This window comes from Trichoplax adhaerens, genomic scaffold (genome assembly GCF_000150275.1).
Source record: "Trichoplax adhaerens TRIADscaffold_3 genomic scaffold, whole genome shotgun sequence".
Taxonomy (NCBI): Eukaryota; Metazoa; Placozoa; class Uniplacotomia; order Trichoplacea; family Trichoplacidae; genus Trichoplax; species Trichoplax adhaerens.
In genome coordinates this window covers 8,312,122-8,331,579 of record NW_002060945.1, presented here as the reverse complement: position 1 = coordinate 8,331,579, position 19,458 = coordinate 8,312,122, and the positions used below count along the sequence as shown (strand labels likewise).

The 19,458-nt window shown below is 30.4% G+C and overlaps 2 protein-coding genes across 2 annotated transcripts in view; both read left to right on the top strand.

The window, feature by feature from the left end:
- Positions 1-3,849: 3,849 nt before the first annotated feature.
- TRIADDRAFT_54957 (uncharacterized protein) lies at positions 3,850-14,384 on the top strand (the record flags this gene model as incomplete). Its single annotated transcript, XM_002111183.1, has 17 exons — positions 3,850-3,969; positions 5,046-5,219; positions 6,427-6,564; positions 6,884-7,054; positions 8,880-8,981; positions 9,321-9,386; positions 9,597-9,791; positions 10,208-10,447; positions 10,564-10,624; positions 11,057-11,149; positions 11,446-11,596; positions 11,916-12,156; positions 12,403-12,525; positions 12,624-12,671; positions 13,218-13,553; positions 13,647-13,808; positions 14,292-14,384. The coding sequence occupies 17 exons, from the start codon at positions 3,850-3,852 to the stop codon at positions 14,382-14,384; spliced, it is 2,514 nt and encodes an 837-aa protein (XP_002111219.1).
- Positions 14,385-16,949: 2,565 nt separating this feature from the next.
- TRIADDRAFT_54956 (uncharacterized protein) overlaps positions 16,950-19,458 on the top strand; it is a gene marked incomplete at both ends in the record, with an annotated part of 8,052 nt that continues 5,543 nt past the window's right edge. Inside the window, 3 exons of the mRNA XM_002111182.1 lie at positions 16,950-17,201; positions 18,004-18,141; positions 18,461-18,631. Of these exons, the coding sequence (XP_002111218.1) occupies positions 16,950-17,201; positions 18,004-18,141; positions 18,461-18,631 (561 nt within the window). The remainder of the gene's footprint in view (positions 17,202-18,003; positions 18,142-18,460; positions 18,632-19,458) is intronic.

The following is a 19,458-nucleotide window of genomic DNA, read 5'->3' as shown; positions in this document are numbered from 1 at the left end:
TTCTTTAAATCCCAGGCTGTACTTGTTACAATTTAGCCTTTTTGAACAGGTCGTAAACATTGTCACGAATACTCGTGTCCCCAACTGACTTAGGAGACTTATCGTAGTTGAACTAACTCTCGACTACACTGTTAAGTTGCCAATGGGTAATAGGTTTAAGGACTTTACTTTATTGAGATAAATCCTCGTCGAAAAAATCTACAAAGAAGTACGTTAGAAAACTCTTAGCAATAATAATCAAGTGGATCTAATAATGATTAAATGGAACAGAGTAGCTAATTTAGTGCTCGGCTTTATATAGTGACGGCCTCCACCGATAGTGCATTTGTTAATATCTTTGACATAACGACTTACACTGTATAGTTTAGGAGTTTAGATAGAAGAAATAAACATAAATCAGTATAAGTCAACGCTAATTAACAATAATAAATTTTTGTGCCGATTAGAGCCGCAAGGCCCAGCATGAATTGTACCTTACACTTAGGTGTTAGTATTCAATTACTTAGATATTAACCTTGACAATAAACAAGTACCCATCAACGTTTATTAAACTACTGGAATAAACAACAATTTATATTCGATATTTTAAGTAACACAACAATTATTATTTCGGAGCTTGGCTTCGGAACAGTAGTAAAATAAAAACTACTGTTAGTAATCCCAGCAATGGCCCGACTTAATTTTACTAACGTAAGGTCATTATGAAATGGCCGCACAATAGTACTGTGTATGCAGCCATATGTAGAGGGAGAGATAACATACTGTACAATCTAATTTGCAATCACTTATGATCTCGCAAAACTATTCCAATGATTCCAGCGTCAATTTTTAAAAAGCAAAAGGGTATGGACCTAGTAAATAAGGATAAAGGGCATACTAATCTATGCATTCTTACCTAAATTTATAAAAATTGGGTCTAATAAGCCTGTGAAGCTGCCTTGAAGTACACACAGGTAATTTAGTATCATGTTAAATCTTCTATATTGCACCACTATGAATATATCAGCGCATGGTATATAGCATGCAAACGTGATAAAAAGAGGGAACATGCCATACTAATCACAATAATTCGCATTTCATAAAATTATTTCAATTCATGCTAGCGTATTTTCACAGACGTAAACTCGTATAGCCTGTCAAAGTTCCATATTGAGTAAAGTACTAGATTGTGATTAATTATGCTTTTGAAGCTATTTAGTTTATACCATAACAAATTGAACTATAGTAGTCGTTGTAGTCTGTATAAGTAGATGATGTTGTACACAGGAAGAGAAGAGTGTGTGCAATGTGCATGCAATATACGTTAAATAACAATTGTGTAGACCTCATAAGCCTTCTACTCTGCGTCAGCTTCAACTATGGACATTATGGAATCGTTATGATATCGCTGATCGAAATCATTCATTTAGCCTCAGCATGTTATAAAGAATTATTGCTTACCTACAGTAATTATTTTACTACATTAGTATACAAGTAATTTCCATAAATGTCAAGTCATGACGAAACGACTAGATTTACTGTAATGTTACTTATATGAAAATACAGTTAGATAGACGGAGAGTGAGAAAGAAAAACTAAAATAATTAAAATTATGTGTACGTGACAAAACTATTTCAATGTATGCTAGCATAATTTTATAACTATGAAGTTATTATTATCCATGCATTAGAAAAGCCGTGTCTATCTACTCATATGGATAATATTCACAGTTCTACGGCCAAATACCATACTTAGATAAGCAGTAATATGCTATATAAACTATTTTACTTTGCTCGAGCGCAACTTTGTAAATATAACATTATTATAATATAGCTTGTCATCATGACATTATCCACTGAGAAAAAATTAGATTTCCAGATGCCTTTCGTAACACGATTTCAAATTCTATGCCAGCATCGTTGTAAGAAATTAAAATCATTGGATCACTATAACAATACTATTATATAATATTACGCATAGCATTATAAGTTATAAGTCATATTTATATTTCACGAAACATATAATATAGAAGTCAACCATCGTATACGAGAGGAATTAAAGATTGAGTTAAGGATGGAATTTCATGTCACATGAATTGACACGATACCGTACATTACGATATTTGTCCAGCAAGAAATAATTAAAGTATTACCATTACGGCTCGTTATACAGAGTTGGAAAGCGATAGCTAGTAGGTTCATAACTAATTGTTGATGGAAGAACAGCACAAGCCTTACAGTACTTAAGGTACATTTAGTAGTTTTTTTGGAGATTATTTACAGAGTTCGATAAACGGCAGGAGTAGCTGCAATTCAAAATTACCTTACTAGCATGAGACATACAATTTATTGTCCGGAATTCTACATCGATGCAAGTAAGTAGGAAAGTTAGCTAGTAACATACTGCATAAACTTAATAAATTAGAAAGGAGCATCCATTTAAAATGCCAAATAATGTGTTCAGTAATAGAGTATTATAATTATTTATTTATTTAAACATTTATAGAAAGCTGGATATGCCGTACGTTGGCAAACTCATAATAATCATAATTTAATATTAAAGCTAAACATGGTTGAATTAATTAGCCTTTTCAATTGTATTTACTAAATAAAGTTGTAAAATTACGATCGTCCCCTTAGGATATGTTCCTTAACTAGCCTATTGACATAATTAAAGCTTCTAATAAAGAGAATAATTTGAATTTTTAAATATGGCGAAAAAAATAATATTCTATTCGTTAACTAATATTGTAAATTAAGGCTTTGATAATCGATAGCATTAAGATCGTTCTAATAGTTGTTAAATATACGAATCGCGCAATTTACTTCTGCAAGCACCATTTTTGTGTACTTTCAGTTTTATTTAATATTTCTTAACGTGGGTCTATTTTTTTATCTAAAATTTTTATAGGCACTTGTACGATATTAAACTATAGATTTGATACGTATATGAAAACTTTCGCATATTAAAAATTTAAATTATTCTCTAAATATATCAAAATTTGATAGGCTTGGGCAATCAATATTTGTAGTATAATACGGTACTAATCGGTGAATTAAGGATTATAAGCAAAGAGCCCTTAGCAATTATGAACGGACGAGATTGTAGTAAAGAATAATTTCATAATGATGATAGATACAGAGTAAGTGAAATAAAGCATAATCTTAAAAACCTGATTTTAAAAAATAAAACTATGAAATGGTTGATAGGTAGCAGAATGCTAAGCAACGATAACGTTTTAAAATTAGAACCAATTAGATGCAGACGAAGGGATAGTCGCTATTTTCATTTACACAGATCATTGTATAACTCGCTTATGTACCAGCACAAAAAATTTTTTAATATTATCTAAATTATGGAACAATGTAGATTTTAAATCTATAATCCATCAAGAATAACGCAATTGAAATAAAATAATGTTTTATTTCAAATGAATTGCTAATAAAGTGGAAGCTATCTCGTTTCTTGTCTTTGCAAATATATTTTTTCGATACTCTACTATTGCTGCTAGACAACAATACCGCATTCAAAATATCTGCTATTGCTAATACGTTTAGTGATGCGGAGTCAAGCATTAAACTATTAAAGACATCAATAATTTACAGGAATGGGTGTTCTGTGATAGTATGTATTAATATAACGTAGATATAAAATAGTTGCGATATTATCTCAATTATTAATTTAATTTTTCAAAGTAGTCTCATACAATACAACAATGTCTGTTTTATCAATCGAAAGATTAAGAATTCACAATATCTATTAATATGCGCCTCCATCAAATGAGAAATGTTCAAGTAACGCTACATAAATTGTTTTTTGCAGCTAAATAATATAATATACCATAGGCAGATATGTTTTTTGGTAGCAATAATGCCATCTTTATCGATCGAAAAATTAGTAATTAATTATGCAGCTAACCATCATAATAAATCATTAGCAGATATAGTTTTTGATGGCAATGCAAAAATGGCTAGTTACATCAAGTTTAAAGTTAGTTTCAATTTATGATTTAAGCTATCTCTTCACAATGAGATGGAATGCTATACTACTTGATAAACTTACAATTTCACTTTAACTAAATGAAGAAAAAGCTATTTGTTAAGTTGCTGCATTAATTTAAAGTCGATCGATTGATTAATAAACTTAATCCAAATAAGAATAACTAATTTCATGGCTGAAAGTAGGTCTCAATTTCAATATATTACCTTGTGGTTGTCTTAATCATGACAATAAGTAGTCATTCTCCAGCTGGATTTTCCGTATAAAGCTTACTTTAGCCAGAGGCAATCGGCACACTAAAGTATTATTTGAAGAAGTAGCTTTTCCTCAAAGAAACCAGTATAAGACTAGGAAAAGTCAATATACTTAAAATGATATCTTTAACTAGGAAAAAATTATAATAATGTATTATGCATTTCGGATTCAATATGGATCAAGATAGCCGTAGACTGAAAGATAAATAGAGAATTATTGTTTAGCGCTCAATTTTGTATAGATGTCACTATCTAGCTTGGCTGCATAAAAACTTGTTACGAAAGGAAACTGTTTCCACTAAATTAAGTTCACGTGCTTAAAAACTATCACATTGCATAGCTTGTAACAGCTGAAAATGAACAGAATAGTTTATTATTCCTATTCCGACAAGGATTGATCAGTAAAACATGAAACGATAGCTTCAGTATGTAATTTGCATCAATAATATTCAATTAAAGTAATTTTTTAGTAGTTCTTAATATTTAATTTATATGTAAAAATTTGTTCTATTATTTAAAATTACGTTTATTGATAGCAATAATAAGTGCATAAAGTATTGATTGAAAATAGGAAAATATAGATCTCAATGAATTTTTTATTTAGATGGCAAATATCCAACTTTATCCTAAAAAATTCATACAAATCATTCCATTGAAGATATATTTTGCTATGTTCGTCGTATTTTCTTTTTGTTGTTGAAAACTACGATAGTTTGCAATTAAAGTGTTAAAGTTATGATCATTAAAGGAAAGAAATTATCTCCATTAGCAATATCGTTATTCTTAATTTGGATCGCTTCACCAATAATTGAGGGAAAGAAATGGAAAACCTTAACCATTGCCGGTTTTCAGCCGCTTTCAGGGGGTACAGTATCTTTCATTGGAAAAATCACCTTACCAGCCGGGCAGTTAGCTATTAAGGATATTAACGCAAGACCAGATATTTTACCTGACTACAATCTAACAATGGAGTTCTGGAATACGGAGGTAGAGTAAAAATAATGTTGTCGAAAATTCTGATGATTTCCATGAAATTCATACGATATACTCTAGATTATAAGAATTACTATCCATATCTTATGGTAATTCTAGGTAGATTTATCAAAAGATAACTATTCACACATTAGATATCTATTCACACATTAGACTAAAAATTAAAATATCCTAGTGTAATAGTTTGCTTAGAATAAATTATGTTTGTTAGTGGGCCGTATCTGATGATGAAACAGTTACGTACGGTATTCACTCTGTCGGTCTAAGACCCTAAGATCATTAAACTACGAACCTAACGTAGTAGTAGTGAGGCTATTACATCTAGTTTATCCTGTATTTTGAGGATTGGTTATAAAAATAATGTAAACGCTTATTCTATAAGCTGCAATTTGCCTCTTTGGTTAGAAATTATCCCGAAAATAGATAGAGTAAAATAATGAAAGGAAGCTGGGATTAATGACGAATTGTAAATTCACACGTGTGATATATACCGATCACGAAATTTCAAATTTTAGAAAAATAAGGGCTTTATTGAATCTTATACAACGATTAACTACACATAGCTCTACTGTAGCCGAATACTACTACTAAAGACTTCTAGAACGAACTAACAGAATAGTCTAAAGTTGCATGCTTTTATACCTTTCGTAGCGTTCGCAGCTATAATCTGCACGGCAACCTTTTACCTTATTTTATACACAGCTAAATTATTCTTAGTAACACTATTCTACTGCGGACCATCATTAATCCGATATGGATACGACTACAGTATTTACATAGACATTATTCACACTAGCCAAAGTACAATGAATTAACCATATCCTAATATATGATTTACAGTTCTATTTTTACCTATAACCTTATTAGTAACTCAACAACTTACTGTATATAGTCATCTGTACTCTAGCATAGAGTCTATACCACTACAGTCTATAATTATGGCTATCAAATATATCTTAGGATAAATATAGAAGTTACGCTATCGTACATTATACTAAACATTGTATACGCGTAAACATTAGATGACTATAAAAATCGAAATGATGTGAGATTACGATAGAAATAATGACCCGTATCAAATATGTCGTTACTTGATAAGTTATAATTCCTATCGGACTAATGTTATATTACTCTATACAAAATCTCTAATGGTATAACGCCTATATTCTATAAACTAATTTGTATTATTTCTTGCTTCTAGTATAAACCTTGGGTTGCAACTAAAAGTTTCATAGATGCTATCAATAATCCGCCCATTAAAATTGCTACTTTTGGACCACTGACTACGGTTGGCTCTAGACCGGTAGCTTCATTGACTAAATATTGGAATCTAGTCACGGTAAAGATAATAATATACTTAGACTGTATTAAGTGTAGAATCATGATAATCGTTATTAAGACTGTCTAGAATTGCTCCAAATTATCTTATTACATTATTGCTGTTTATTCTTCTCTCCATCTACAAACATTAAATGTACGAAATAAAAAATACATAAGAGTCTTGTAATTCTTATCTAGTCTAAATAAGATATTAAAGATAGAGATATTCTACCCTAATATGCATATGTCATGAAAGAAAACAGATAATAATCAATTTTAGAGAAAATTAACGAAATAAACGCAAGTCATTTACTGTAAAACCTATTAATTCATGTTAGGTAACCAGTGGAGTGAGCTCTGCTGCTCTAATTAACAGAGATATCTATCCTTATTTCTTTACGACTGAAACAACCGACGTAACTCTTAATCCTATTCGAATAGCCATGTTGCGACGATTTAATTGGACTCGGATTGCTACGATCCACCATATCTCAGAGCTACAAGAAATAGTAAGTAATAAACTAAATGTATATGACTGAAAGATTCCAAGTTTATAATAATGTAGAGTTTATTATTGATTATCTACACAGTGTTGCGATTCTAGATACAATTCTAGATACAATTCTAGAACAATTCAATCAATTCTAAATTCAAAAGTTAAAGTTTACATTATTTGTATTACTTTATAGAGTAGTATACCTAGGTTACCTACCCTAAATAGATACTCGCATCTATACAGTAGTCTAGAGTAGCTGTTTGCTAAAATTCTAAATAAGACAAAATAATCGTAAAAATAACATATGCATGAATTCTAGCCTGCTTAGAGATTACAATTTATATTATTTGTATTACTTTGTGGCGTAGCGTAACTAGGTCCCTTATCTTAAATAGATACTTGCATCTATTTATAAGTCTAGAGTACCTGCTAGATAAAATTCTAAATAAGACATAGAATGGTGAAAATAACTGATAGCAACCCTTAAACATTCAGTTAATCAATTGCCAAGTTAAAGTATGTGCTAATATTGGCCAATAAATATTGACTTTGTATTTTTCAGCTTTTCTTTAACTTCGCTGAATAAAAGTTTTATTACTATTTTATCTCTTGATATGATAAGTCTACTCCTACACTCGTATGATATATACCGATCACGAAATTCCAAATTTTAGAAAAATAAGGGCTTTATTGAATCTTATACAAAGATCAACTACACACAGCTCAACTTTAGCCGAATACTACCACTAAAGACTTCTAGAAAGAACTAACAGAATAATCTAAAGTTGCATGCTTTTATACTTTTCGTAGCATTCGCAGCTACAATCCGCACGGCAACCTTTTACCTTTTTTTACACATAGTTAAATTATTCTTAGTAACGCTATTCTGCTGCGGACCATCATTAATCCGATATGGATACGACTACAGTATTTACGTAGACATTTGTAAGACAGTGTAATATTGTATTCTAAGTTGATGATACATTTAGTAATGTCTGCCGTAGGTGTTGTGTTCAACATGTGATAGATATTCTCGTTAGAGGCTTAAGTATTAAATATAGCTAGCTTAGTAACTGTAATCCTTTTGAATAGGAGCGCTACATTGCTCACACTAGAGCTTCACGTGAAAGGTGTAAACTATCCTGTATTTGAGATGCTAATACTGAAGTGTGTAGTAAGTAAAGGTGCTAAGACTGTAAACGCGGAAAAGTATATAAGCGAGTAGTTTTGTATAGTAAGAGAGTTCTTTCTCGTTAGAGGTCCTCTGCTAATCGATTACGTTGAGCCTTCTTAAACGATGTTTTGTTCAATAAATCTAAATTTTCTAAAGTTTTGAAGATTCTTAATCTATCAACCTCACAACATTATTCACATCAGCCAAAGTACAATGAATTAACCATATCCTAATATATGATTTACAGTTCTATTTTTACCTATAACCTTATTAGTAACTTAACACCTTACTGTATATATCCATCTGTACTCTAGCATAGAGTATACCACTACAGTCTATAGTTATGGCTATCAAATATATCTTAGGATAAATATAGAAGTTACGCTATCGTACATTATACTAAACATGGCTAACAGTCTACAATCACAATACTAGGTTATATTACAATTCGATACATATGATATTTTATCGCATTGTAAACTAAGTCATAAAATTGAAGTCAAGCAATAGCACAATACTCGCCAGCTATAACACACTTGTTATATAAACTATCAAGCTGAATTCCGCCGGATGATTTTACATTTTGATTCTATCGAAATAGAACAGATCTAATCATTTGTAAGACGTCTAATGCTGTAAAATCATTGAAAATTTGAAACTGTAGGCCGCTAAAAATTTCATCAGAGATGCAGACAAACTAAATTTCACTTTGATCACTACAGAAGCTTTTTTTACTTCTCCAGTAGAACAACTCAAAAGCATTAAGGTAATAAGTTGAAGTTATTTATTATAATTAGCACAAATAATCAGCTTCATAGTATTCATTTAAGTTTCTATAGTTAAGGTAGTAAATTATGTTATCATTGAGATGTTACTCTAGGAAAAAGATCGAATAATGGTTATTGTCCACGTTATAGTATCATTTTATCTAACAAAACATTGAATTTTAGAATTACTTCAATAATTATAATTTTTAAATTCTAAGTACGAAGCAAGACTATGTGTTTATCCCAGTCTTCTGTACTTAATTATATTGACTAATTTTAAGCGTAGTTTTCAATGCTTACTCATAAGAATCAAATTTTAATTGATATCTTTTCTATAGGAGAAAGGTGCTAAGATTATTTTGTTATTTGCCGATCTGATTCCTACCATCAGATTGTTTTGCGAAGTAATACCGAATTGAACCATTTTAATGTTGTAAATTTTTAATAGTTTTAATATGAATAATTAAAGGCTACTTAATAAGAAGACGTAAAGTTGACTTATTTTACATCATTGTCACCAATTAGTCACTGCAACGACTATTAATTACATTTATAGAAATTTAATCTTACGTGTATAAAGCCGATTTCCGTATTTTGTAATTAATCTTTGTTAGGTTTATCATCAAAAAATGTATGGGTCGCATTACGTTTGGTTTATAACCTTTGGATATATCAAGAATTGGTGGAGAGCATTTCGTACAGATGCTAATGTTAACTGCACGTCAGAGCAATTGGAATTAGCAATGTCATCCTATTTTACCTTTAATAATGTCGAGCTTGGTTCTGATGAAACGACAGTCTCAGGGATGGTAAGCGTTGTCTCTGACTATCAGATATTGATACATAGCTATCGTATATCATTTTACTAATATAAACTTTCTATACTAGTAAAGTTATTTCTGTTTTCGTAAGATGATCTATCTTGTCTGTAAAAATGAGATTGTTTTAGCTTTAGCTCGGCTATCATGAATTACTGCAGATATATTATAGAAAATACACAATAATGAATTTTATTAAGATCTTTGATTACAATTTTATTCTTCGTGATAGAGTTGATAGTAGATTGTGAAGTTTCTATCTCCTTATTTATGAATTATAAATGACATTTTGTTTATAGTTCCTGTGTTTGAAATAAATTAATAGATATTTATATATGAAAGAAGGGTAAATAAACGAATAACATACTAACATTAAATATATCGTATGTTACTTGTATTCTAACTAGAACTCATCGCAATATATTGAACATTATAATAATTTCGTGGTAAATCCTCTTAACTCGCCTTTCAAGTATTTCCAAACTAATGGCTATGACGCAATGTGGGCGCTAGCACTAGCACTAAATAGAACTGAAAATATACTGAAAAAAAATGGAAGCTCCTTATCTGATTTTAATTATAGTAATACCATGATAAGAAGTATTTTATTTGATGAGATGAGTAAGACTGACTTTATTGGTATTAGTGTAAGTCTCTAATATAATAAATTGAACTATCCGTTACCAATTTAATGTCGATATATATATATATATGTATATATATTTCTGTTAATTTATTGCTAATGTCACTTTACGGCTTTTAGGGGCCAGTTAGATTTAAATCCGGATCTCGTATAAGTGATGTCTATATCTATCAAAATCAGAGTAAGCACAGAGTACATTAAGGAGAGAGATTGATTAATCTTTCTATGTTATGTTTGATGGAAGAAATTTGCGATTCTATACTTGAATAAGTTACTGTCTTTTGATGAGACGTATTAGCATCACATTTAGTAATACAAGTCTTTTTCTTGATTTGAAAATAATCCTTATGTAATAGTTGCGTTCACTCCACTGTTACTACTACGTATAGTCAGAAAGACCCTGTTTAATTATTCGGAATAAAAACTGAAATGCAAATATCTTTACGATTTATTCATACAGTACCTTGATAACTTAATCTTTACTAAAAATTCTTTCTAAATTGGCTGATTTACTAATATGTTAAGCTTTAACTAAATGATATACGAATTCAGTTAATATGCGTAAATAGGCTTTAAGCAATGTTTAATTATTCAATATTGGCTACACTAATAGTTATTGGAAACGAATCGAACGTTATTCCTATTGGTCTACATTATGGTATAACAAATGAACTACAGATTTATGAGAATAAAATCTATTGGATAGGTATGTCCTGCACAGTCTTACTTTTTTAGTTTGGACGATAAATACTAAATGCTAATATGTTAGATTAAGAAAGTCAACATTACCTTTGAGGACTACCCATTACACTAACAATCAGTAATGTTAGTTTACGAGATTTATCCTTAAGAAATATCATTTTCTCGTTATGGAGACAGTTAGATAGTTTAATAATCGCCGTATTTTTCATATTTCTGCAATTAGCACTTCTTACCTCCAGATTACAGATTTCCGTGATTTGTATGTACTTAATAATAATTCATTATTAATGATAATTCTAGGTGGAGCTGTACCCGCTGATACGGTTTCAGTTGAAGTCAGAATTATTGGTGTTTCCCAGCATGTCTTTATCACTGTAAATGTACTGGCAATCGCGGCAATAATTTTGGCAATTGTTTTCCTTTCGCTTAATATAATGAAAAGAAAGCGAAAGTAAGAATAGCTTTACCTAACACTTTGTTAATAACATATTTAAGCTCGAAGGTTTTAGTAAGAAAATATCACTAAATTCTATAAGCACATTCGATATCCTGTTTTGATACTAGCTATTAGTTTAGCGTTATATTTACAGAATTTGAATTGTGATTCATGTAGTAAATAATATTCATCGTAACTGTTCAGCTCTACTACATACAGTTACAATCATCTTGTTTAGAAACACAGATTTAAATAACATACAATTAGCGTCTAGGAAATTTATCAAAAAAGAATATTAACAAAAATATCCTTTCTCATCGATTATTACTGATAGACATATTAAAATGTCAAGTCCGAATATCAATAATTTGTTTCTTATCGGCTGTATCATGGGCTATATCGCAGCAATTACATTTGGCATCGACTCCAATAACACACCTAGTGTAACGTCAGCGCTTATATGCCCATTACGTGTATGGATTCTAAGTATCGGATTTTCAATCGCTTTTGGATCACTGCTATCTAAAACTTGGCGTGTATATCGCATATTTACTAGCGGCAAGAAAACAAAGATCGTATGTATACAAATTGTTATACATTCAGCTATGTTTATAATCTCTTTACTATATTTAAAGTTCACTGATATTTAAGTTTATGGATTCAACATATAAGCTCGTGAGATTTCAGCTGATAAGCTGTATACTATGTTTGAAGATTGCTTCGATTACTTTAATTGTAAAATATTGTTTTATCGAGTACGTACGGAGTGTACTAAATTTATATCAATTTTCATATTTATTACATTATCTTGATGGTTTTAGGTGATTAAAGATCATCAACTTATTGCTATGGTAGTAATTCTTATATGCATAGATTTGTGCTACTTAACAATTTGGCAATTAGCTGATCCGTTAAAAGGCAAGCAGATCCTTGTAAGGATCGAGGTAAATGCTAATGTAAAGTAATAGAGTCTCATTAGTTTGTCAAATAAGCATCTTATAAATAATAATAACTAAGCCTAAGTAATGCTATTTAATTACAGAAGATAATCTCATACTTTATAGTAGATAGTGAAAGCTTACAACACCAGGTATTAATAGAGGACCGTAGATTCGGACATTGGCCGTGACCTAGATATAGATAAAGTCTTCACTTTTAAGGTGACGAGAGTTTAAAACATATTATATGACTTGCATTACTTATTTTACTAAGCATCGTAGAATCACAATGTCATATATAGTCGAAATGACAGATTATCTGCTAACTAGCTTACCGTGCATATGAATAATTCCGATAGTCTGAAAATAAGAAATCTACAGTTTTAAATTAGATAGCACAGTTCTATGTAATCTGTATGACTATACATCCAACTATAAAATATTTCATAGGCTGCTCGGTAACGTCGACTAATAGTTCTATCTATGCCAGCCACAAAACTTCTTGATTTGTTTATTTGCCCATTTCAATTATATAGATAGCTGGTAGTGATATGGATGTGTTTCGGTATATAATCTTAGTTCATTAGCTCTGGTTTGAATATCGTATTACATAAAAGTTTATTGCTATCTAATTATGAGCTTGTGCGCTAACGAATTCTTTGTTACTTACCATTTGCGATTATTTATGGCTATTACAGGACTCAAGCCAAGACTTAAATACTGTTATACGCTACTATAATGTTTTATGCAGCTCCCAAAATTCTTCCATTTGGTTAGGCATTATATATGGTATGAAATTACTGTTATTAGTTTTTGGAACTTTTCTGGCCTGGGAAACTCGATATGTTACTATTCCCGCCCTAAATGACTCTCGTTATATTGGAATGTCTATCTACAACACAACACTTCTCTGCGTTATTGCAATCATTATTAGTCAGTTTCTTGGAAGCCAAGTGGATGCAAATTTTGCAGTTATTGCAGGATTTATCATCTTTGGAATCACAGTAACAATGTGCCTTGTCTTTGTGCCTAAGGTAAGCGATAAAGCTGAACATTATAGGCTATTGACTAGAAGAAACTAACAGTAGAATTTATTAATATTTTTAATGTTTAATTTATGAACTGAGGTAATACATTTAAAAAGAAACGGCTTTGCTGTTATGCAAAGTAATAATAATACTGGCAGAGCGAACTCTAGAGTAGACTCTATGGATATAACTTTTGGTAAAGGTAGAAATATCACATGTGAAGACAAAGTTGTCGAGGAATTTATTCGACGAATAAAAAATGTGAGTTTAATTAGCTCTGTGGACCGTTCAGTATGCTGGAATAGTCTAAATTTAATAGTTTAATACATTTAGATAATGGCGTTCTTTCGTACTAGTAAATGTGTATAAGAATAATTACTAGTGCTTAAATACACAATTATGTAAACAGTAGCAGCACTTGTCGATTACTTAATAATACAAAGTTGAGAAAGACGTGTATAATGTGTAATTTATTCGTACTGCCAAATGTTGCACCGTGACTTTCATAATTTTTTCTATTTTATCTAAATTATAATACTTGTATATCAAAGAGTAGCGCTAAAAATCTTGTACTAGCTAATAATTAATCGATCGATCTTCTACCAGTGAACGATTAATTGATTAATTTTCTACATCATTTTGCATAGAATCGGGTAGTTATCGATCATTTGTACCACGAGTGGTGGTAGAATTTTATTCTATCTTTTATTATTTCACAATAATTGTTTTGAAATTTTAATATAGTGCGATGAAGCAAACGGCATTGTGACAAAAATCAGGCGTAGATGGGAAGCTACTAATTCACCACTAACACTTGGAACCGATATTTTGAATTAGTTCTCAATATGTGATTAAGAAATAAATTATACAAGCTATACACTCTGATCTAAATTTCTTCTTGAAGTCTTTATTAATTGTAGAATCTTACCTGTTTACTAAATACTGATTAATAGCGCTTAATCTTCACATTGAGATCAGTAGTAACGTAATACGGATAAAAATCGATTATTATTTGATTTGTAAATGACCGATGACTTACTTGTCATGAAGACTATTACTTACAGTTATATCTTGATAGATAACATTCTACTTCGTATAATTTGTCGTATTGTCATCATCTAATGACAACATCGTTTGATTCTTAAGTCATTCATTATGATTTCTTCTTGTTTTAATACGAATAATTTTAATATATCAGATTTGTCTGTAACGTTTTATTCGATTATAATAAAGAAAACAAATTTCGCCTCAAAAAATACTTTTAATATGTATTTAGGATGTTTCTTGATATCAATTAAACGACTGAAATAAATTTTTCACATTACTTGACGTTAATTTAGGTATGATGCTAAAATATAAGTTTTTTATAAAATGACTAGTTATCAATCCTGCAGGAATTCCTTAATCATAGTATTAAGTTACTGTTACTGTTTTACTTCGTTGAGAGTAAGTATCTAATTTATGGCTATGAAATCAGAATAGTACATTTTACGAGTAAAATAACGGGCACTGCTATACTTTAGTTAGAGTAAGTATCGCAATTTATGGCTGTGAGATTAAGATAGGAAATTTTACGAGTAAAATAGATTAGTACGAGTATACAAAAGTGTACACTTTCTATTATGTGTGATGGAGGGTTCGATATCTCAGAGGATTGAGATTTAGTCGCCATTTACAATTATTACACCAAAGGGTTTATAAAAGTTATGCTTTATTGTAGGTTAGTAATGTGAAGTACAGTGAGATAGTTACGGTAGATCAGCGTGCAAGCTGTCGTGAGTAACGAGTAGAAGTATTAGACTGTGAGAGACTAACTAGAAGACTAACTGAGAGGCTAACGAACTCTGAGGTAGAAATCGCCGGTATTTATAGTTTTAAAGATAGAGCACATGCAGACAATAGGATTGTGGAATTAGATACAACATATACCATAACAGGTTACAAAATAGCAGATGATTGTAGAAAACAGCGAGTACCGTAATAACTAAATACAGTAGTTTATATATGAATGTAGAGTAAGCGGACTGTAGATCTGTCTAAATATAAGAGCAATACAACATGTCTATATTTAAGAGTAGAATATAGTTACAGTATATTCTAAATACACTACATTATGGCTGTGTTATTTCTTTGTATAAAATATTGAACTACGGTTCCAATTACGAATATCTAGATGGTTCACGTTCAGTTTCTCGATATTTTACACAAGTAACAAATTTTTAGTCACATACCAGTATCAATAAAATATTTCATTAGTACATTTCTCATTATTAAAGTCCGCAAGGTACAATGTTCATTAGAATACTTGATGATCAATGAGAGTTACATTTGCGATCTTTTTCTCCCTTAGTTTTCTTAACAGTTTCCTTATCTTATCACAATGAGATGGAATGTTGTATCGCTAGACAAGCTTTCAATTTCGCTCAAACGAAATAAAAGAAAAAGCTTTTTTGTTAAGTTGATGCGTTAATTTAAAATCGATTGATCAATAACTCAATCCAAATAAGAATAAATATTTTTATATTTATAGCTAAAAGCAGATCGCGATTTCAATGTATTTCCTTGCAGTCGTCTTAATCTTGATAATGTTATTATTTATGCTGACGACAACAATCACGTCATAATTTCAATTTGACATTTTATATTATAAGTAGCTATTCTTTAGCTGGATTTTCCGTATAAAGTTTATTTAGCCAGAGGCAATTGGTTCGCTAAAGTATTATTTGAAAAATGACTTTTCCTTTAAAGAAACCAGTATAATACTAAGAAAGGTCAATATACTCAAAATGATATCTTGACCTGAAAAAAATTAGAATATTGTACTATGCATTTAGGATTCAATATGGATCAAGATAGCCTTAGGCTGAGAGATGAATAGGGAATTATTGTTTAGCGCTCAACTCTTCTTAGATGTTGCTATTTAGCTTGGCTTCATAAAAACTTGTTACGAAAGAAAACTGTTTCCACTAAATTAAGTTCACGTGTTTAAAAACTGCTACATCATAGCTTATAGCAGCTAAAAATGAACAGAAACAGTTTATTATTCCTATTTTGACAAGGATTGATCAGTAAACATTATTAATAGCTTCGGTATATAGTTTGCATCTATAACCTTCAATTAAAGAAATTTTTTAGTACTTCCTAATATTTAATTTATAAGTAAAAATTTGTTCTATTATTTAAAATTACGTTTATTGATAGCAATAATAAGTGCATAAATTATTAACTCAAAACAATAAAATATTGATCTCAATGAATTCTTTGTTTTTAGATGACAAATGTCCAACTTTACCCTAAAAAATTCATACAAATCATTCCATTGAAGATATATTTTGCTATGTTCGTCGTATTTTCTTTTTGTTGTTGAAAACTACGATAGTTTGCAATTAAAGTGTTAAAGTTATGATCATTAAAGGAAAGAAATTATCTCCATTAGCAATATCGCTATTCTTAATTTGGATCGCTTCACCAATAATTGAGGGCAAGAAATGGAAAACCTTAACCATTGCCGGTTTTCAGCCGCTTTCTGGGAGTACAGTATCTTACATTGGAAAAATCACTTTACCAGCCGGGCAGTTAGCTATTAAGGATATTAACGCAAGACCAGATATTTTACCTGACTACAATCTAACAATGGAGTTCTGGAATACGGAGGTAGAGTAAAAATAATGTTGTCGAAAATTCTGATGATTTCCTTGAAATTCATACGATATACTCTAGATTGTAAGAATTGCTATCCATATCTTATGGTAATTCTAGGTAGATTTATCAAAAGATATCTATTCACACATTAGACTTAAAATTAAAATATCCTAGTACAATAGTTTGCTTAGAATAAAGTATGTTTGTTTGTGGGCCGTGTCTGATGATGAAATAGTGAAGTACGGTATTCACTCTGTCGGTCTAAGACCCTAAGATTATTAAACTACGAACCTAACGTAGTAGTAGTGAGGCTATTACACCTAGTTTATCCTGTATTTTGAGGATTGGTTATAAAAATAATGTAAACGCTTATTCTATAAGCTGTAATTTACCTCTTTGGTTAGAAATTACCCCAGAAATAGAGCAAAATAGTGAAAGGAAGGTTGGATTAATGATAAATTGTAATATCACATGGTATAACGATTACTATATATAATACCATGGAAGTAAATTGTTAATAACTAACTACCAGTAGCGATAAATAGTAACTAATGAAAATATAATAACTGGGTGTGTACTTATAACTTTTCTTGCATAAAATTTCTAAGTATTACTTGTATACGCGTAAACATTAGATGACTATAAAAATCGAAATGATGTGAGATTACGATAGAAATAATGATCCGTATCAAATATGTCGTTACTTGATAAGTTATAATTCCTATCGGACTAATGTTATATTACTCTATATAAAATCTCTAATGGTATAACGCCTATATTCTATAAACTAATTTGTATTACTTCTTGCTTCTAGTATAAATCTTGGGTTGCAACTAAAAGTTTCATAGATGCTATCAATAATCCGCCCATTAAAATTGCTACTTTTGGACCACTGACTACGGTTGGCTCTAGACCGGTAGCTTCATTGACTAAATATTGGAATCTAGTCACGGTAAAGATAATAATATACTTAGACTGTATTAAGTGTAGAATCATGATAATCGTTATTAAGACTGTCTAGAATTGCTCCAAATTATCTTATCACATTATTGCTGTTTATTCTTCTCTCCATCTACAAACATTAAATGTACGATATAAAAAATACATAAGAGTCTTGTAATTCTTATCTAGTCTAAATAAGATATTAAAGATAGAGATATTCTACCCTAATATGCATATGTCATGAAAGAAAACAGATAATAATCAATTTTAGAGAAAATTAACGAAATAAACGCAAGTCATTTACTGTAAAACCTATTAATTCATGCTAGGTAACCAGTGGAGTGAGCTCTGCTGCTCTAATTAACAGAGATATCTATCCTTATTTCTTTACGACTGAAACAACCGACGTAACTCTTAATCCTATTCGAATAGCCATGCTGCGACGATTTAATTGGACTCGGATTGCTACGATCCACCATATCTCAGAGCTACAAGAAATAGTAAGTAATAAACTAAATGTATATGACTGAAAGATTCCAAGTTTATAATAATGTAGAGTTTATTATTGATTATCTACACAGTGTTGCGATTCTAGATACAATTCTAGATACAATTCTAGACTATTCAAAAGTTAAAGTTTACTTTATTTGTATTACTTTATAGAGTAGTATACCTAGGTTACCTACCCTAAATAGATACTCGCATCTATACAGTAGTCTAGAGTAGCTGTTTGCTAAAACTCTAAATAAGACAAAATAATCATAAAAATAACATATGCACTGTAATTCTAGCCTGCTTAGAGATTACAATTTATATTATTTGTATTACTTTGTGGCGTAGCATAACTAGGTCCCTTATCTTAAATAGCTACTTGCATCTATTTATAAGTCTAGAGTACCTGCTAGATAAAATTCTAAATAAGACATAGAATGGTGAAAACAACTGATAGCAACCCTTAAACATTCAGTTAATCAATTGCCAAGTTAAAGTATGTGCTAATATTGGCCAATAAATATTGACTTTGTATTTTTCAGCTTTTCTTTAACTTCGCTGAATAAAAGTTTTATTACTATTTTATCTCTTGATATGATAAGTCTACTCCTACACTCGTATGATATATACCGATCACAAAATTCCAAATTTTAGAAAAATAAGGGCTTTATTGAATCTTATACAAAGATCAACTACACACAGCTCAACTCTAGCCGAATACTACCACTAAAGACTTCTAGAAAGAATTAACAGAATAGTCTAAAGTTGCATGCTTTTATACTTTTCGTAGCATTCGCAGCTACAATCCGCACGGCAACCTTTTACCTTTTTTTAC